The 22,669-nt window shown below is 27.7% G+C and overlaps 2 protein-coding genes across 2 annotated transcripts in view; both read right to left on the bottom strand.

Annotated features, from left to right (window-relative positions):
* Positions 1 to 22,669, bottom strand: part of LOC107447997 (carbonic anhydrase-related protein 10-like) — a 595,805-nt gene that overhangs the window by 114,218 nt on the left and 458,918 nt on the right. Inside the window, exons 5-6 of the mRNA XM_071187366.1 lie at positions 19,842 to 19,943; positions 5,092 to 5,158 (exon numbers count right to left, since the gene is read on the bottom strand). Coding sequence (XP_071043467.1) covers positions 5,092 to 5,158; positions 19,842 to 19,943 — 169 coding nt within the window. The remainder of the gene's footprint in view (positions 1 to 5,091; positions 5,159 to 19,841; positions 19,944 to 22,669) is intronic.
* Positions 21,744 to 22,669, bottom strand: LOC139427031 (uncharacterized; the record flags this gene model as incomplete). The annotated part of the gene is given in 1 exon segment (XM_071187365.1): positions 21,744 to 22,669. A coding segment is annotated over 1 exon segment (883 nt), but the record flags the coding sequence as incomplete, so codon positions are not given.

Here is a 22,669-nt window from a genome sequence, read left to right as displayed (position 1 = left end):
TCCGAGAAATCAATTTAATTTTTTTCCTAACTACAAGGTTGTATTTCTGAAACTAATTTGACAATGTATGACAATCTTTGATTCAATTTAAAGACTGTCAGAATTATCCTCCAAAATTGCGGTAAAAAAGCCATCAGCAGTCTGTCTTTTGAATTATCCGTAAAGTTTACTGTGAGGAACATTTATTATAAGGAACATTAAAACCATGTATGTAAGGAACATTAAAACTAGTATGGTTATGCAACCGTGAGCGCAAAACTAAACGGTTTCTTAACCATCTACAACAAGTATGGTTTCAAAACCGGGAGAAAGAAATTTAACTGGACATTGGAGCAGGAATTTTCGTTAGGTAATAAGCAGTAGAGTCAGGTAGTGTTTGAGTTTTTTTTTATTTTTTTTTATCAAATAACCCGTGAAATGTGGCTTAATTTGTTTATCTGAGTGTTTCACTTATTGTAAGAGATAGGATTAACAAGACTTTCTTGTGTTAAGACGCTTTATGGCGCTGCCATCCATGAATGAATGAGAGTATCTTATTCTAATAGTCCAGAGTCACAAATTTTGAGTGCAGGAAGCTGGAAACTCTTCATGTGTTGAAGGAAATGGGGGAAATATAGTGAAATCAATGCTGCGATTCGTACCTCGTTCTGTCTGTCATAAGATTGGCAGATTAGCTTTCTAGGCTATAATATGTAACTAGTATTGTTTTAGGCGTAGTATGTAGTGGTTGCATTAGGCGGACCTAATTGGTCTGATGAAATTCTGGTTGTTTAATGGTATAAATTAAAAACAATTAATAAACCGTTTTTCTCTCTCATTTAACAGTTTGAATACTATCATAGTTAGGATTGACTGTTTTGTTTGAATATGGTAAAATAACAATAAATAAATTGTTATTTAACAATTTGTTTCAAGAAATCCCTAACAGTGTAACAATAAATTGTCTGAATGCTGTGCATTGATTTATGAATGTATTACAATGATAAATTACTATTTTAATAATCATTTTACAATAATACACTCCAGACTTTGTGAAATGCGTGGTTTTTTTCATATGGTTTTGTTACTTAATTTGATGATTTTAAAGAAAAAAAAAATATTATACAATTATTGATGCAAATGACTCATTTTCTGTATAAAAATTTATTTATGAAAGTTACTCTATATTTTATGGTACTTTTTGGGCCGAATTGGAATATTATTTTAATATTTTACACGTCAAAGAACACGTACTAATTTACACGTATTATAATACCTACTATTACCTACTATTTTACACGTACTAATAAAATAAACTAACCATATGTACTTGAATACATATTTACAACTGTGCATTTCAACAAAAAGTTTTCTTCCACTTTTGGTTATATATGTTACTCTAAAAATAAAATTAACACCAAATTGAAATAATTTCAAATACAACATATATGGGATTATATTGTACTCTCTGAAATTGCATTCTGATTAGCTATATTTTCAAGCATATACATATAAGATAAAATCCCTGAATTGACATTGTGAAGAATTAGGGTTCCAACCCCACTGGCAGCTTCAAGACCCAGAGTATCAGTTTGTCTGGTAAGAAAAAGTGATCTGTTGGCAGTTTGTGCATACCACAATCAAGCCTTCAATATATATATACACACACACACATATATATATATATATATATATATATAGGACAAATAAAAAGAGAAAANATATGGCCTTTAATATATGTTGTTCATTCCGTTTTTCAGTCATTGCCATGATTACGAAACCTCAGCATGGTTCTTCTTTTGATTTTATATATAATGTTACATTATTTGTAACATTTCGTACAGATAATATAATAAAAACAGTGTTTTTAATAACAGATAATGTTTTAAAAACTGTGCTTTTGGCAGATTATTTGCATATAGCAACAACAAAATATTGGTTCTGTGACTACCAATTATGTGTAAAAAATGAGAAACCTTCGAAGATTAATAAATGAAAGGAAAAAATATTATAAAAAAGAAGTACATGGTAAATTGGTAAATAAATATTTCGAAATATAAAAATTAAAAATGACGTCTAATCGAAGAGATATGCTGTATAGGCTAACCTGGTTATTCCATATACGCTGAAAACTTCCCCAACAAAAGGAAGTTGCCTAAATAGATTAACAAACTTTAGGAAAAGCTTATTTTTTTATTCTTTCAGAAAATAAAACGTTAATATTTTTCTTATGGGTCATGACATTTATTAACTTGATACCTTTAAGATAAACATAAGACCCTTCCTTAATTTCACTGAGTCTGTCAAAAACACGTGTTTATTTTGTCATTAGTTAACTTGATAAATCTTCCGAACTTATGGAATAAAAAAAGGAAAAAAAAAACACAAAACACAGTAGCTACTTTGATCATGTGTTGTCAAAAAATTGAATCAGGAACGATCGTTATTATTGTTTTATGTTTAAAAAAGAACAATTTTTAATTTAAAATTCTCAATATCTAAAAAATAAATATTTTTATTTGACGTTGTAATTATGAATATAACCTAACGATTAAATATGATTACCTAGCTGACAATACATATATTAATGTAACTGAGTTCCTAATGTTTAATTCTTTAGATAAATGCTTTTCGAAACTGAAACTTAAATATTTTCACAATTATAAGTAAGTTTTAAGGGATTGCAGGAAATGTTTTTTTTTCTGATGGCATTATTGATATGTTTCAAAGTAAAGCAATCGAGTCACTGTCGATTGGAAGTTTCTGCTGGACTTTAATATGAATCTATTTTTTTTCGAATTTTAAAATTTTTTTTAATATTTTAATTTTATTAAGTAAAACATTATAAAACGCTTTCTAGTACGGTTTCTTATAACACTTTAATTATAACAACTTTTTTATTGACTGTCTTATTTATTTTAAAGAGCAGTAAACATTTTTTACACAAAGGCCACTAAATTAAGGATTTATTATAATAATTTATTTTAATAATAATTTATTAATATATTATTCCTATGATTGATTGTAAGTAAATTTAATACTGAACCATTAGGGGTTAAATAAGAAGTATATTAATTGTTAATTCAGACAGTTTTATATAAAATATTTACGCATTCTGTTACTCACATTACTATTTACGCATTCTGTTTCACTGAGCAAATTCGACGAATCAGTTACCCGCAATCTATTTATAGTTAGTCAATAACTTAACAAAACCCTGATTATTACATATCCTGCGTTAAATACTATACGTCTTATCCTACTTTAATACTAAAGAGTTAAAATTCTGTATTTAATATATAAAGAGTTATGAATATTTATTTTGGATAGTTTTACGTAAAATAGGCAAATTTATTTTCTTTCTTTAATGTTCTAGTTCGCATGCACTTTTCTATTCCAGTTAATTTTAAGAATTTCATTTTTTGTCCTTGTATTCCTGTATAGTAAATCTCTAAACAGAACACAGAAAATATTGATTTGAAACTAAATTTTATTGAAATTAGAAATATATATATACATATATATGTAGTGCCAGTTCCAATCTATAATACCAGTTCCTGTGCTGTAAGCTGATCTAGCTAGAGATCCAACCAGATTATGACAGCTTATGTAAGCTGCAAGTTAGACCCCGTGCGAATTTCCCAAAGANTATATATATATTTAAAACTCAGTTCCAGTTAACCACTTCAGAGATTTAGTACTACTTAAGTACACTGTCATCGTGAAGTGCATGCATAGTTTATTAATATCTCCTTATTCATTCAAGGATTACTCTAGGGTTATCCAAATAATTTCATGTAAGCAAAAAGTTAGTTTTCTGTTTGCACGATTTGCTTCATGGACAATTCAGTTGCCATCAATTTTTTGACTTATGCATGCATTCTTTTCATATGGCCTTTAATATATGTTGTTCATTCCGTTTTTCAGTCATTGCCATGATTACGAAACCTCAGCATGGTTCTTCTTTTGATTTATTACTTTTGAAATGCATTTATTCTAATTATTTTTGGAATATTTCCTTTGGGGCAATTCTGAAAATTTTGCTCTCAATCTTAAATTTCTTAATATCATTAATTGGACTAATTGTTTCAAAATGGTTTGCTATTGAGACATGAGCAGCTTTTACAATAGGGATAATTCAATTAGTAAATTAAAATAATTTATATGTATTAATATAATATTTCAAGAATGAGGAAAATAATGATATATTCTACTGTGATGAAATATTATATAGCTGATTAAAATAATTTTTCTTATTGTTTTAAAGATTATAATTTTAATTGTTTGTAAATATTATACGATAAGATTTTAATATGAAATGAAGCAATTTTATTTCACGTCTTATTTGTTCGAAAGATACAGCTAATTAAAATTTAGTTTTCCCATTGAAGAAAGCCCAGATAACAATTATTAAGAATAAAAAAAGGAAAAAATGTCTTATGATAGTTAGGAAATAAACTTAAATTTGAGTTTGTTTATTTAATTACATTACTTTAGAAAATTAAACGACAAAAATTAACTTTATTCAAATTCCTATTAAAACTGTATATTGTAAATTTTATTTCATTATTATGTTTTGTCATTGGTATTTCTAATAATACCAATGGTTATTTTATTAGATTGTTTCAAATATAAATTTTATTAAAATTGTTTAAAAATATCTATCTTTTTCAGAAATTCTTAGAAATTCATTGAAAACTTTATGAGTTTAAAAGAAATATAGCGTAATTTTACAATGAAAGAAATTGATAATTTTAATTTGTTGTGTTTTGTAACAATAGTTTATAGAATTAGAAACAATAGTTTATAATTTCGCTCGAACCTTGTACAGTGAAAGTGCTTTGATTCTTTGTTATGCCAATTAAAATATTATTTGAGTATGAAATATAAATGCAAATATTTTGCAATTGTTACTTTTAAAATGAGCTAAACATTAAATTTTTTGTGCACCCTTTCTCTGAGCAATTTTTCTATAGCATTTTTATAGAAACGTAAACATTTATTAATTTGTCTCTAAAACTATTGTATTAAATTTGGAATCACAGTAATTGTTGCCTACAAAATTTTAACTTAAAATTATTATTGTTTAAGAAAAATAAATTTCACACTTACCTCTGTACAATATTTGACTCAATTGGCTGCTTAGTATACGCAGTTCATCATTTGACAAATTTCCTATCTTTGAAATGAAAAAAAAATTATTATTTTTGTAGCATATTTGTAAAAGAATATTATTTTATTTAAAATAAAAATAGTAATAATAAATCCTAAAAAACAAAAAGTAAAATAATCTTTCACAATTTAATTATAAATTCTTTACCCTAAAAGTCTTGATTAATAATACACTTTAAAAATATTCCGGAAACAATACGGTAAAATTTTATGGAACAAAAAAATCTGACATACCTGAATTTTTACTGTAGTATTTACTGAATCACTGTAATTCAGTAAACATTACTGTTAAAATTATTGGTAAAAATGAAAATGAAACGGGAAATAAGATATAGGAAAAGTGATTTTGCGACAAAAAGTGCTGGTGCTTTTCACCAAAATTTTTCAAGAATTTTTTCATTGTGTAGATAATGTTTCTTGATAAACTTCTGCGCAATTACTAGATAAATAATATACATATGTAGTATTTACTACTATATTTGACTTGACTGGATGCTTAGTATATGCAGCTCATAACTTGACAACTTTGAAATAAAAGAAGAAAAAAACTTTAAATTGCATTAATAAAATTATTGTAATTGTATAAGCTTGAAATTTAAAAGGAAAGAAGTAATTAGCTAACTGATATAACAGAAAACGGAATAATCATTTACGATTGAATAAACCCTTTCCTTACGATTTATGTCCTTCTTGATTAATAACATTCCGTGTAGTTATTTTAAATCCGTTTTCTTTTTAATTTCAACCATTAATGAAACTAAAAAAACAATGTCTCTAAATATGATTCTCCGTTTTTTACAGTTATTTATTTATTTTTTGTATTTATGTAACTTAAAAAAGAAATCTTCCAATGCGGTCTTTCTCCGCTCACTTAAGCGCATGATTAACAAACATGCACTTAATTAAATTAGAGAATAGTAAAATTCTCGAGTAACTGGAAGCTTTCAAAGAATTCTCCGCGTCGCATTTAAATCGCAGAGAAAAGAGAATTAAACGTGATTAAAATGAACTGAGTCCAGTCAAAAGCTGAGAAACTTGAGAATAATTTAACGCGTTGAAGCAATTTAGGATCACAAGCATATTACGTTCTTAAATGAAAGATAATTGGTTATTATTTTTCTGGATTTTGTATTTCGGATACAAATTAATTCTCACCGTCTTCGAAGAAAATCTGTTTGATGTTTGTATAATAATTTTAAAAATACTGTGAACTACTGGTTTTTATAGAAATACTAAAATATACGAAAGTTTTAACGATTACTTTAATATTCGCCTTCGAGTATATTTCAATTATATTTGCCTTTTTTCTCTAAAAATAAAATTTTTGAACAAGGAATAAAATATAATACCATTTCCTAAATTACATTTACTTTCTTCAGAGAATTAAAAGTACCTTAAAGTTTTTTGATATTTATAGTACATAAGGAAATTTACCCTCTTAGAAAATATATATAGCTTCATTAAAATCAGATAAAAATACAATTGTCTGTAGCATTGTGGATTTTGAAAGATCGAAAACTGAATAAAAAAAATATGATTAAAAGGAAAAACTTATGGATAAACTTATAGCAATTAAGAAATGTGTATTTATAAGTTGAACGATATTTATACTGTATAGTGCTTGTTAAATATTCTTATTTTATATAAAGGAAATTCATATAACGCCTATAAAATAACCATAAAAAGAACATTTTCATACTCTTGCGCATTTTGAAAGATAAAAAAGTGTATTAATAAAATATGTGAATAAATAAATTAAACTTATTATGTAGAACCATAATTAGTGTACGGCTTTCAGGAGAACTCCTCCAGACACCCGTCTCCTCATCGTGGCGGGTACTATGGCTACGAGGAAAGATCGTTACCATAGCAGAAAACTTAACCCCTGACTTTCAGTCTGGAGGGGTTCTTCTCAAAGTCGCACTATAAGTTATTTAGTTAAACTCACCATCCACTGTAAATTTCGGCCTAAAACTAATCAATAGGATTGAATATCCATATTTAAAACGATTTTTTTAATATTTCTAAAAACATATGAAGATGAAAGAATATATTTTTAAAAATTGCAGTTTAAATTAACTTTTGTTGGCACGCTCATATTTAGTGGAAAAAGTGGCTAAATTAAAATCATGACAAAAATATTTATAAGCAAAACAACGAGAAATTGAAGGAAATAAAAACTTATCTTTCTAACCTATGGTGATTACAGAAGTTAAAGTGGCTTCTAATACACTTCTTAGTGTTAAATAAATAAAAAAGAACATCAAATATTTCCTACACGACAATAATATGCACTAGCAAAAGCAATCCCATAAATTCAATAGTATCAACCAGCAAAGTTTCAGGACTCTGGAGAAAAATTATACTGAAATTTCATTGCTACTCACTCCTTAACTAATGAATAACCTAGGGAAAATGGATTTTTTGATCCAAGAAAGCCTACAGATGAAGATTTGGAAAAAGCCGGGGTGAATGCTTAAAGATGGAGTCTAGATTAGGACAATTACGATTATAAAAAAGGTTTTAAAAATTAAACAAATATACTTAGCTTGCTAAATACTGTTTAATAGTTCCACTTAATTATATAAGTTAAGATTGATAATAATGAAATCAGCTTTGTATCTCATTCGTGAAATCGGAGGGAAAAAAAATCATTCTTTGTATCATTCTTTTAAGGATCTCTTATAAACGTGCCTTTTCAGACCTTCATTCTCCTATTTTGACTGAAATGAATTTGAAATTGTAGAAAATATCAAAAAATAAGTAATAATAAAATTAATGAAAATTAGTTGAGTAAACCACCATAAAATGTTTGATTGAGACTACATGCGCTCATGTTTATAACAAGAGAAAATTAAAACTTTGAGTTTGTGATGAATAAAATTGTGAAACATAATAATTTACGATGATCTCAATTATTAAATAAGGTACACAAATTTATCTTTAAAACTCAGACAATGTATTATCTTAATATATAACTCAACAAGAATCAATTATGTGACCTAAAATTTTGCTAAATATGCACATATCTTAATGCAAGAAATTATTAATCATATATAACTTAATGCAAGAAATTATTAAACGTATATAACAAGATGCAAGAAATTATAAATCATAATTAATTTAATGCAATAAATTAGTGATCTTTTTTAACTTAATGCAAGAAATTATTAAGCACATATAATGCAAGAAAATGAACAAATGCTAAAGAGTAATGTAAAGCCAGACTCAGGAATTTACTCAGCGATTGTGGTTTAAATTTACCTGCTTTCCTGAGGTCTAAATTTTCTTGGAAAATGGCATATCTTGTACGAAATAGGTTTTATAACTGATCTTCTCTTTTGGCTTAGTTATAAATAAACTTACAGGGGTATATTAACGCAAACAAAAACATTAATTAATTTTTTAAAAAATTAAAGTTTAATAAAATAATATTACTCAATTTTATTCTGTTATATTATTGGTTTCAAATATTTAATGTTGTAGCGTCTATTAATATTCAACTCATAATTTTCTTTGTAATATTGATCCCAGCCTAAAAGTCAAGGGCATTCTTGGACCCAACATTGGTACCAACTCCCCTTCGTGAAGTATTTTTCAATAGAACTAACCCACATTTTCTTCACCGGGAGAGGAAAACTACGAACACCTCCCGTGGTTAACCAAACTTCAGGGTGATTCTAATTCATCATCTGCCAATCAATAGGGTTATTTTACCTTAGCACTGCTGTTGGGGCAAGCCAGGGGGCAGTATAGGAATCAACCAGCCATTGCCAAGTTTGAAACTGAGTCCCATAACAGAGAGGTAAGTAAGCCATTCAAAACAAAGTTATCCATCATGAATAATTTTAATTGAAAAACAAGACTTTCCAAATTAAAAAAATAACATTTCAATTAAAAATTAAAATTCTGCTTGATATGAGTGAGAGGTAACACTAAAACCATCAAACTCGTATAAAATGGGTTTTGAGACAATTCGTGAAGATTAAAACTTCAATTCTTCTAAATTTCAGTTCTTTTTTTAAAATATTGCTTAACTTAATTTGATTTTTATTGGTGGAATTTAAATAGTTAAAAAAATAGATAAATAAAACAGAATTAGTTGAAATTAGAGCAAATTATTCGAAACGTCTTGAATTCAAATTCTAATTTTAATAAAATATGTTACTAAAAAAACGATTTATTTATTAGAATTTGTCTTCATTGAAATATTTTCAATTTCTTAAGAAATCCAAATGAAAATACCTCCCACTTCAGATCTTTATAAGAAATGATTTTCTGCCCTAGAATTGGATGTAAACGTTACAACACAAATGGGAATATTTTAAGCTCAGAACAAAAACTTGATCGATAAATTATTATTGACATATTACGAGTCAATATTATAAGGCATATGGTATTGGCATTCAAAGTCTACTAAAAATAGCTAATTGTATTTTCTTGACATTTTTCCCAGAATAAAACAGTTACATTGCTTATAATAAAGAAATATATATTTCATTTTAAAATATTCTTGAAAAAACAAGTACTATTTAATAAATGATGCATATCATTGCATTTTAGCCAATATTAATTAGCCAATTTCCAACTTAGATATTAGATAGTGCATATAAAAAGTAAACATTTATCGAACATATGGCGTAGTGAGTAAACTTTTTTGTTAAATAAGTATTTAAAAAATGTTTTTGTAACTGCAGATGGAAGTGTTAAATCTTTAAAAACTTGAACATTTTTAGCACTTTTTTTAATCTCAAATAATATTCAAACATTGATCTTACTTTTAATATTTTTTCCAAATTAGTTCCAGTTTAATATTTTTTCCAAATTAGTAATTAATTCCAAATCTTACTTTTAATATTTTTTCAAAGATAAATCAAGTAAAAAATTCAAAAATTTAGGTACAAGAAAACCAAATTTAAAATCCAATTAGAATACTTTTTCTTTTACATTTACCGAACACTTTAAAAGGAAATATTAACCAAATTGAAGGCTTAACTGCACTGAGATTAAGCTAGAAATGTACAAAGTCATCTAACCTAAATTGAAGTAATAAAATCTTATATCTTACATCTTAATATATAAAGAGAGTGCTTCGGTTTCAAACAATTTATCTGATTTGATTAAAATGATTAAATATAAATTATATTCGGAAAAACGTGAGAAAACAAATAGTTTACATAATTGTATTTCTTTCAAATAAATAAACTATGCAACCAAAATTATTTAATTATTAAACCGCTCAATTTAAAATAAAAAAAATTTAAAATAAATTTTATTTCAGTTCCAATATATTATATTTACTATGATTTTAAATCTAATTAGGCCGTAGATTTTAATATGTACTCTTTAAAAAATTCCGAATAAGCTTACAGTAAAAAGTACTAGATCCTGAGAATTTGTACATTTTAACGTGGAATTCGTATTTACAGTGAAATCGGTTTTTACCATAAAGTTTTACAGAAGAAAAAAAAATCTGATACTGCTTAAATCTTAAAATTAAATGTACTTTTTTAACTATAAAATGACTATTATTGTAAAAATCATTTTATAATATGTTTCGGTAAAAAGAGCGTACTTAAAAAAACAAAAATGGATTTTACGAATGCCGCAGTCAGGGTACCATTACTTTTTACCGGAATTTTTATTCAGAACTCTTTACAGTGTATAGTTAGAAAAATTCTCTCTTGAAACCGGACAATCAGCTACATGAAGTACAAAATATTTTATTTGATTTTATCTATTATTCCATTTTATTCTATCTATTTATATCTATTATTCTATTTATATCTATTATTATTATATCTATTATTATTATATCTATTATTATTATATCTATTATTCTATTTATTTATATCTATTTATTTTCTACAAACTTAATATATTAAAACACTGGTTCTATTATATATTGATAAAGTTATAGAAGTCTCAAGTTGACTTTTAAAAAGGTGATTTACGCTAGTAAGGCAAAACAGACTTAAGCTTTTAAATAATAACCTGTTAAGAATTTTTGTTGTAAATTAGATATTATTTTAGACATAACAACCAGATAGTCATAATAATTAAAAACTTAAACTTTACAGTACAACAAAAGTTTTCAAATAAACGTATTTTTAATATTCAGAACTAAATGCTAGAAGGATATGACTATAATCTTTTGTCTTAGTTAATCTTTGACAAAATCAATGTTCATATAACCTTATTGAATTCTTTTACAACTTTATCTTGAGAGATAATGTTAATAACATTTAACTTAAAATAAATAACTAAACTGCATTGTTTGTTTTTACTGGAGTAAATTATTGTTATAAATACCCAAGAAAATGGAAAGAAAATTTAATAGTTTTTAGTATTTATTCAAATTTGAAAAAACAATTTATTTCGGTTTAAAAAGATACGAAATTTGTTTCTAGTAATTCAAGCTTAAGAGTTGAAAATGTCTCAAATCGCAGACGACTTCATAAAAAAGTGTCTGGCTAAGTAATGGTCCCAAAACTTTTTTTCAGAAAGAAAATTTCTGAAAAAATATAACCTCAATCCTTTATCAGCCAATTCCACGTGCTTTTATATTTGTCCAATCACTCATATTCTCAATTTTGCCATAGCCAGAACGAGGGAGAAAATTGAGAGCACTTCATTTAATCCTTCTGTTTACATTTTCTTCACTAGAGAACTTTTCTCCTTTTTGGCACTAATTGGCTCATAAATAATGAAATGTTAAAGTCTGGCAATAGATGATAATAGCCACAGTAATAGAATCTTGGTTCGAGAGCATTAGTTTTTGAAGATATTTTGTATCAGGAGTTGTGTTCAAGACTTACTTTTCATTGTTAGAAATGATCATTTTTTTAAGAAAATATTATCAAATGCTAAATATGTTTGATTCAATTCCTTTCTTAAAACTTTTTTTGAAGAAAATATCGCATTTAAATTTTCAATAGATATCTTTGATACATGAAATAAGAAATGTAGAATTTAAAATGAATTAACTCCATAATTAAGTTATTTTTTTCACTTATTTTGAATAATTCTCATAATACTATTAATATAAGTAGTAACTAAATTAGTGCCCTATGGGTTAAAAGCAGTCAGCTACTGAGATTAAAACTGGTAATTTCATTTCATCTAATTAAATATTAAATATTTTGTATTGTTTGTAAAATTTTATATTATAAATAGCAAAATCTAATAGAAAACATTAACTACAGAAAAAATTACGTGAAAGCATATTCTTTATACATAATTACAGTTTTTTTTACCATTCATTACATTTTAGCGATATTTATTATAAAAATATAATACATATATTGTATAGCTGTGTGGATAAATTAAAGGAAATAAACTTTTGTAATATAATCGATATATTTGACTACTACTTTAATCGAAAAAGTTTCGAAATTCAATTTTTGTAATGAATCAGACTATGGCGTATTAAATTGATAAACAAGTTTTTCTCATTCATTTCAAGGTAAATTGTAATAAAAAAATTAAGAAGAATAAAATGGAATAAGTTACTACGAAGTTTAGCAAATTCTCTAAGATTAAAATTGACACTCATTTTAGCAATTCCTATTTCACTTATTTAAGTCTATATAAAATTTCAATTAATAAGAAAGACCCATAAATTCAATTCTGACACAAACAATAAAGTTATTGGCGGTGTTATTTTCTTCATTACGAATGATAATTTCTCTTCTTACATAAAACTATATTAAATGTAATTTTCATGTAAATATTTTTCTTTTCTAAAGCATCATTATTTACTTTATACGAGATTAGATAAATGATTTAACTTAGTAAGTGATTTTGACTTAAAAAGAAATAAAAACAAGAGACATTAATAAGTGAATTAATAATGATCCTTCAGTTTTATACATTACTTAAATACAAGTTTGCTTAATTTCTAAAAGAGGTTAAATATTAGCCACACCTGAATTGTTTAATTTTCGACGATTTTCATTGGTCTGTTATTAATTAAGAAAATCAATAATTGTAACTTTATGATTAATATGCAGTTCTACTTAATAAATAATAAATTTTTGTTTTCACATGGGGAATAATGTTAAAAAATGTAAATGCTTATTCATTATAAAAATGAAACACTATTTAACTTAGTATTTACTTAAGTTTTAGAGTATTAATTTCATAGGGAAAAATTTGGCGTTTCTTGAAAATAATGTTTAAGAGTAAAGAATTTCAGGATAAAATAGATATTTCTGATTAAAGTATGGACACATATAAGTAAAAATTATGAATTGAAGTGAAATGTATGCTAATTATAAATAATATACCGTGTATGGATACACTTTTAGAAATTACACAGTGCTTTGAGCAATAATATCGCAAAAATGTTTGTAATATTAATATGGTGTTAAATTAGGAAAAAAATGTATTTCTTAATTTTGATACCATGATACTATGACCTATTTTGAAAGAAACATAGTTCAATTAAGCATGAAGTTGTAGCAAGTGTTAACAGTATTATTGTAAACGTTCTCTATACTATAATTCAACGTTGAGCCAATTTTTTTAAAAGTGCATACTAAACCTTTTAAAAATTGTACGATATGATTACGTATTCTTGTAAAAATTAATTCTTCTGCAGAGAAATTTCCCCTGCAATATTTTTTAAAAAAAAATCTAGCACAATCATTTTTCTTATGTTTCATCCTTGCCAATTTTTGTACTATACTTTTAAGTTCTTGTGTAAATTTGATTTTTGATCAATCGTTAAATCTCTTATATATTCACTTAATGAATATGTACAGTTAAAATACATACGGGTTAATTAAATAACATGTAAATTACATGAAGTGTGCACCAAAGAAAACGGACCACCCTGAATAACTTTTGATCTAATGATCGGATCTTCACGTTCTGGGAATGAATCTTCACGGCNGGGGGGGGGGGGGTTGGCCTCAAATATGCGTGCTATATGTTCAGACTATAATTTAAGTTACGAAATCAGGCACAAAAACGCACTTTCTCCGAATAAACAAAAAAATATTTCAACGGATTCAGATTCCTGACCCCCAAAATATAGGGGGTAACAGCAGTCTGGAAAATATGGTCAAAATAGTTTGGTCCGGAGAGCGATCTAAAGATTGGAACTTTATTGTCAATTTTACTTTTTGCGTATTTCACCTCATCTAGAGCTGAAAAATTTTTGCTCACAACTATAAAAATCTTTTGTCCAAAGATAATTCCACGCAGAAGATAAATCTTAGTAAATATTTAATATTTTATAATAATAATGGAAAAAATTTTGAATATTAAGGTATGCAATATTTTACATAATTTTAAGGTATCTAATCTTACATGGTAAAATACAAAATTTGAGAGAAATCGGTTGAGTAGTTCCTGAGAAATAATATTTTAGAGAAGTCGTATATATAAAATTCTATTTCTCGAGAACTTTTAAGCCGATTTCGTTCGATTATTTCTGCTACATAAAATTATATACTTTAAAATTATGTAAAAAATTTCAGACCTTAAAATTTAAAATTTTTTCGATCATTATTAAATAATAAATATTTACTAAAATTTATTTTTTGCATGAGATTATCTTTGAACTACCAAGTTTTATATTTGTGTGCAAAAAGTTTTCAGTTTGCTTGAGAAGTTCTCGAGAGACAGCGAAATAAAAAAAAAGTAGGATGACATTAAAGGGATGGCATTAATTTTGGACCGCTGTCCTGACCAAACCATTAAGACCATAATTTCTCAGATTGCTGCTACTTTCTATACTTTGGGGATCAGAAATCAGATTTCGTCTAAAAAGAAAAAGTATGTTTTTCAAAGAAAGCAAGTTTTGGGGTCTGATTTTGTACCTTAAATATCGTCTGCACTTACTAATTAGCATATTTAAGGTCATCCTCTCGAGCCATTAAGATTGAGTCCTAGAACGTGAAAATCCGTTCTTTAGATCAAAAGTTATTCAGGGTCGTCTTTTTTTGTGCACGGTACTTCTAGGTACAGCATGTAACTTATACTTCTGGATTAAATCAGACGTTGTTTTTTGCAAAACTGTTTTTTAATCAGAACGTTAATTTTCCTTCCACGAATTGCTTGTTTTAGTGAAATTGTGAATCTCATACATTAATATTGCGTGTATTAAAGGTAATGTAACCGTATTTACATTAAAGATAATTTACTCACAGTTTTATACGTGTTATGACATTAATCAGTAAACTTTAAGTTGTACTATTATAACTTAATGTTGTACTTGCATGGATATTTTGAAACATAATTTTGGTAATAGGTTCGCACTGTAATGAAGATGCCTTGATTAAAAATTACAATATTTGCGAAATAACAATAATTTTAAAACAATTACAATATAAAAACAATTAAGTATAAATTTATAACGATATAAAAAATTAGACAACCATCTGATTTTTTAATGAAGGCAACAGAGCGAATGGCAAGCGAAGAAAGTAAAATTATTTTTGAAGCTTGAAAAAATGTCTAAAGTTTGTTTGAAACAAGCCTTGGAAATTGGGAAGTTCTAATGATGCCAAAAAGCTATTTGTGGTTTGAGTTGGCTGATTAATTATTAGTTTTAAAGAGAATTGTTAGCCAAAAGTGGAAAGCGCTTAAATTACAACAAATGAGAAATGATCTGTAAAATAAGTTAAAAATAAAAAGGAAATGGGCAAGGACTTATTCAAATTAAATGTAGAGGCATGTTATTGATCTATTAGAAATAAAATATATTTCAGGTGAAAGTGAATTAAATGAATAAATATGTTGGAATATTACTCCAAACCAAAAAAAATTTCAAATGGTACTTTTATTATTGGTTTACTTCATTGATTATACCTCCCTTTCATTTTTTTTCTCGATGTTTTAAAATTTATTGCTTTCTCTGCCGAGTAAGTACTTTTTTCACAAAACTCGTTTTTGTTCTACCCAGGATCAAATTAGGAGAACAGGGCCAGAGAGCACTTGCAAAAGGGACTTTTCAAAAAATCAGTTACTTTCAAGTTCACGGACATGTTGAATAACTGTTTTTAATTTCGTCGGTGACACTGTGCCATACATGCTTTATTAAATTTGCATATATGCATATAAATATAGAGTGCAACTAGATTCCCACGTTTTACAACAATTTATCAATTTCTAAATAAAAGGCACTGACACTGACAAATGCTGTGATTTAAGTAATCCCAAATGAAGTTATTCATATATGTGTGCAGGTACAGGTGAAATTAAAAGAAAAATGTAACTAAAGAACCATGCTTACTAAATTTTGATTTAATTACAGATTAGTGTCAATTGGGGCAAGGTGATCAATTTGTGTGTGTGTGACCACGAATTTGCAAGTTATGACTAAATTCGAATTAATGTCAATATTTATTCTGCATTTCAGTTGTGAACTAAATTTAGTATAAAGATCTATAAGAAAAGCAACAATTTACTTAATTTTTTTAATGATCATACACGGAGTTCTGTTTCATGAAATAATTCCTCTATGCAATAGTATTGGGTCTTACTTTCAAAAAGAAAATATTGCACACTAGGTACTGGCACTTTTTTCCGTAAAATCCATTTTTACTGTAAAATTTTAAGAAACAATAAATCTGATATATCGTATATGCAGTAATTTTAACAGTTATATTCATTGTAAAATCACTGAATCACTGATGTGAAATAATTATAGCTGTAAAATATACGGTATAAAATTTTACGGTAAAATGGATTTTATGATAAATTTAATTTTAAGGATAATGCACCCAGAGTACCGATGCTTTTTACCGTAATTTGACCTGGATTTTTTTTAACTGGATTTTTTTAATGTGCAGTGAGCAAAAATATGGTGTGGCGCATATCTCGTTGCTAATATGAATTAATACTGGCAACTGAAGACCAGAGTCTCTTCGTTTTGTTGTCTTTTGAAATGATTGTAATATCAATTAAATCATACTTTAATAATGGACTCAATTTCCAAAAAGACATATAATGAAGGTTATAATCCATACTTAAAACATTGCAAATCAGAGCAATAGATCTGAGATAGACAGACATTTCTAACTAGAAAAAAATGCGAATTCCCTTAAGTAAGAGACGCATGAAACAAATGAAAATTTATAACAAGTCAGCGTAGCATAAGACAGGCACAAAATTTTAACAAGCCAGAGACTAATAAAACAAATACAAATTTCTGCCTAAATAACATATGAAACAGGCACAAATTTTTAACGAGCAAGAAGAACATGAAGCTCCTGGATAAAGCAAGACTCTTAATTTTGATACTTTATCAATATGTTTATAAATTATACATGGTAATTTAATTTTTTTTTGTGTGTATAGAAATATGGAAAGGCTTAGAACCATATAGCTCAAAAAGATATTTTGTTCCCATATTGTTTGCCATTGGCATTTCATATTCTTTACCAGTTCAAATCTTTAACAGACTGATTATTAAATTTTTTTCATGGAGTTAAACCGTTTATTAAAAAAATCTGAATTTTTCTTCCGCATTTTTTGCCATTTCTAATTTCATTTTAATTATTTTTAAATCAGCATTAATATTAATAAGCATCTTTTAGAAAATTATTTTAAAAATCTTTTTATACGTATGATAAGGTAATTAAGTTAAAAATATCTTGCGTCATGCTTCCTTTGAGTTTAAAATGAAATCTGTAATAAATAATTTCAATTATATCATAGTTCAATTTTTCAGACTTTGAAATATTGATATTTTGAAATGATATTTCATAAATTCTAATAATACATTTATTCATGCTATCCAATTTATTTCTATACATACTAAGAACAAAGAATTCTTACATGAAATTCTTTTCCTGATCTGTACTTTTAATATTTGTCACTAAACACGTCATTTATCATCATTACATTTCAAAATCCATCTTAAATTTAATTTAAGATCTCATTTAACCTTAAAAAATGTGCATTACGGTTCTGAGAATTGCAGCAAAATATATAAATCTCTTCATTCTAGACAATTTGACAAGACAATTTTAAAAGAAATCCTTAATCGGAGATTTGTCATAATACAAAAGAGATAAGGAGAAAAAGGAATGGTAAGAAGCAATAAAACTAATAAAATCACATGTTTCAGGTAAAAGAAGATGCTTTTTGAACTTTTACTTCGATAAATGTACAAGACTTTCCAAAAGCTATTTTACATGAAAATTCTTTGCTGCAAGAGATTAGGAAATGAAGTTTTATCTTTTCTATTTTTTATCGACTGTAAAAAGTTATCATAGACATTTAGAAGATTAATGAATTTATATACAAATTGTTTATATTTAAACTGAGTCAAGTCAAATGCATATGCAATGCAATCTAATATTCTAAATGTCCACAAATTGGTTAAGATACAAATGAAGATATGAGAAAAAAGATTTTGCCACAAAAGTTTTGTTCCATAATTAGCCAATAAGGAAATGTGTTGTTGGTAAATGATATCCTTACATAATCTTGCTCGCACTAAGCGTTAAATGCTATAGTGGTTGCCAAAATATAGAAAGTCACAATAGCTTGCTTGTTAATCATCTGTAACCATTATTTAAACATTCAAGATCAATGGGAAGCATGATAATATTGTTCGCCATGACACCAAACTAATTTTAAGATACCGAACTTTTTGTATGATGATTTTTTCTGTTGAACTTTCATTCATTACTATTCATTTCATTCATTACTACTTTACTATGTAATGCATTTATTTATTTTTCATTAGATTTCAACCACATTTGTCAAATTTCTCCTCATTAGCGACTTTTGGAGCAAAAACTTTCCTCCAGACTATATTTTTCCACAATTTCCTTAGTCTTATTTATAAAACATATGATGTCCTATCGACTCTTAGATCCAGCTATATACAGCTATAGATCCAGCTATATCTCGTAACTTTTGTGGCAAACTTCTAGGAGAAGAAGGGCACATCATAAAGATTAAAAAAGACCCGTGCTCAGAAATGTCATCATCGCAGGCCGCCTTGTTAGCGCCCCTTTTATGAGCTTATTGTTCGTTTCTTTTCGAGCATGTACTTTAAATAATCCATCATGTCTCCAGCTGATTTATGATAATTATTGCCGAAAATTATTACATGCATATAGGTTTGATAATAGCTGTTCTATCGTATTTTAGTGATTTGGTGACAAAGATCGCCATATTAGCTTTTCATAAAAAGGGAGTGTCGCAGCAGCGTACGATGACACTTCCAAACATGGATTCCTATGCTGTTCTTAATCCTTAGGATATGCCCTACCTTTCTTAGTTGGTCACTACATTTACTGGGTACCATGCATGTATCTGGATGGGGACAATTTAATTATGAAAACCTTATAGACAGTAGAATGTTTGCGGATGCAGTTTTCCGTTAGAAAGTTTGCCTTAATTAATATTTATAGTATATTATGTACACTATACATTCTTTGGTAAAAAATACTGAAAAAGAGACACTTGGACTTATACTCATTAGCTAATGAGTATGCTCACATTCAATTAATTTTCCTACTAATTTAGATAGCGTAACTAAAACTCTAGTTCAAACACTAAGACTTTGGATTATAGTAGATAATAAAATTTCCTTTTAAAATAAAGGCTTGTTATAAAAGAATATAGAATAGTGAAAGATAATTCACTTATAAAAGTAAACTGATTTTCAAGCGTTGCTTGAGATTGTATACTATGAATATGAAAATCATCAATAAAATATTTACCTGAATTAATACAGCTATAGCTACTATGCTATCACTTCTACAAAGTGCTAACGCTTCAGAAAAGTTGCTGAATAAGTCTGAATTGTACCCATAAATTTGTAACTGCAAAGAAAATTTTTATTTTAGAAACATTGTAGTCATTAGCCTTTTAACACAGAGTCACAAGAAGTTTATTGAATAATTAAATACATGCAATATTGTTAGAAAATACAAGTAAATAAATTTATTGATTTGTATACCTTAAAGCAAAATGAAATAATGTTTTTTGATAAATAAGTTGATGAATGCATTTCTTTTAAATATTCACCTGTAATATATTTTCTTTATGTTGCGAAAGTAGTATAGTTCTTGAAATTTATTTCAAATAGTATGCTAAAATTTTTACTTATGCAGTAGGATAACAATTTAATTTCCAACAGCATAGAGTTACGAATGAATTTGTAAAAAATGTGAATAATTTATTGAGAAAGTTCTTTGTGATGAAGCTAATTATCTTAGACGGACCCTAAATAAGCAGTTTAATTAGAAAATTTGCAAAAAAGTCGTGTGATTCTAACTCAATTTAGAGGGAAAATAATTCCTAATGCATTTTTCATGGGAGACTAGGTTTGGCGAAATTTTTGCAGACTTGGCTCTAAGTTTGGAGACAAAATGGTAATTCTGGAAAATTCAAGTTTCACATCTATAAGAACTGATATTTACGGAGTTATAAGATAATAACCTATAATCATGTCTGAAGTGCCAAGGTTTTGTCGCCAAGCCTATATAAATAGGATTTTGCCTTGCAGAGTAGTCAGTAGAGAGTATCATTCTGTTTCTATCTGCGAAAGAGTCATTATTTACTAGTCTATCGTCCTATATATATATATATATATATATATATTACTACTACATAATTACTTTTCAATATAACTTACAATACTGTTTCTTATGAATTCAAAATCCCGCATTTTCCTGAATTTGTTTTAAAAATCTGTAAATTTCTTAAAATTTTGATGAATTGTTTAAATAAAACCTTCTCTATAAATGAAAACATTTCAAGATCTACATTTTATTTTATATCCACATGAAACAATTGTTGTTTGTTTATTCTTTCATCGTTTTCGCATGAAGAAGTTGTCATTGAAAATCCATCCATCGATTTACAAAAAACTTCAAGTGATACGTGGACAGGATGAAAGAGAACTCGAAACAGCTCCCTTATTAGAGATAGTTTCTCACCCAGAAAATCTTTTGTCCCATGGACTTTCTTGTGTTTGGAATTTTGAAACGCATAATAACTTTTCTCTACTTTAGCATTGTTTGTTCCTAATAGAGTTTTTATCTTCATAAAGTTCAATAAATGCGTTTCTGTACAAAGTCTAACTCTATTAGATGCCATGGTGATGTCAGTCTATGAGAAGTTCTGAAAATAAATAAGTCAACATTTTTCTTCTAAGTCATCTCTAGAACGGATCATCTATAGAAGTAGATGTGTTTTATTGAGGAATCTATAGAACGCATAGAGACTTTTTATGTAAATTTTAACTCAGTTTTCAGTACAATTATTACCTGCATATTAATAATTAAAGTAAGTTTAAATTATTTATCTTATGTAATATAGTATTTTAACTGCATTATATGCAACATCTTGAATCTTCGAATAATATTACTTGTTATGAGTTAATAGTATTCCAAATATAATCATATATATATATGGTTTAGCAAATAGCGGGAAAAAGAATGTTTCATAAATTTTTACCTGACTCGGTTGTTGTATGGACTTGGAACTATAAAATTAAAGGTGGAACGTTTAGATATCTCACAATTCAGTTAGAATTTGTCACAATTTACTGGAATCGGAGATGAACTTAGAATATTGAATTATACATCGAAAACATTGAAACACTCCACACACAGGAATCGATACACATACACTATTTATTTTCTCAAGCTCAATGAATAATTAATTAGGATGCGCATAGCGCCATCTGTGGACTGTAGTATTAAACATACCGCCCCCCTTGAAACACGGAGGGGTTTCAAAATTAATGAATTTAGTTAAACAATAATTAAGTAATCGCCAACGGTCGCAGTGACGGATGTCGTCTGGAATCGTAGGTTGTGGAATAGCTGTTAATGCCTTTCCTATCAGGAAATGTCCTGGTGTCAGAACAGACGGATCATCTGGACTGCTAGATAATGCACATAGTGGTCTTGAGTTAAGGCATGCCTCGATTTGGCATGACAGCGTGGCCAGTTCTTCGAAGGTGAGACTAGCATCTCCAACAACTCGTTTCAAATGAAATTTGAACGATTTCACTGTAGCCTCCCAAATGCCTCCGAAGTGGGGAGCAGATGGAGGATTGAAGTGAAAGGCGATGTTGTCTGTTACCAGGAATTGTTGAAGGGCATCTTCCTTCATCAACTGCCGGAACTCCTTTTTGAGCTCTCTGCTAGCTCCGTAGAAATTGGTTCCTTGATCGCAGAAGATATCTGAAGGTCTACCTCTGCGTGCCACAAATCTTTTTACACAAGCAATAAATGCTTTTGAGGTTAAGTCGCTGACGACTTCAAGGTGAACTGCCTTCGTTGCGAGGCAGACGAAGACGCATATGTAGCACTTAGTATTGCGGCTGCCTCTTCCCTTGGAGCTCCGTATTAAGAATGGGCCGGCGAAGTCAAGACCAGTTCGTTGGAAAATAGAAGAGGGACAAACTCTGGACTCTGGAAGATCTCCCATGATTTGCTCGGCGAGCCTTGGACGATTTCTGAAGCATGGGATACATGTTCTCACCACTCTTCTAACTGCATCTCTGGCTGAGAGAATCCAAAATTTCTCTCTGAGA

The sequence above is a fragment of the Parasteatoda tepidariorum genome, chromosome X1, assembly GCF_043381705.1.
Source record: "Parasteatoda tepidariorum isolate YZ-2023 chromosome X1, CAS_Ptep_4.0, whole genome shotgun sequence".
In the NCBI taxonomy this organism is placed as follows: Eukaryota; Metazoa; Arthropoda; class Arachnida; order Araneae; family Theridiidae; genus Parasteatoda; species Parasteatoda tepidariorum.
The sequence above is the reverse complement of the archived record's forward strand: the minus strand, read 5'-3'. Positions and strand labels throughout refer to the sequence as shown.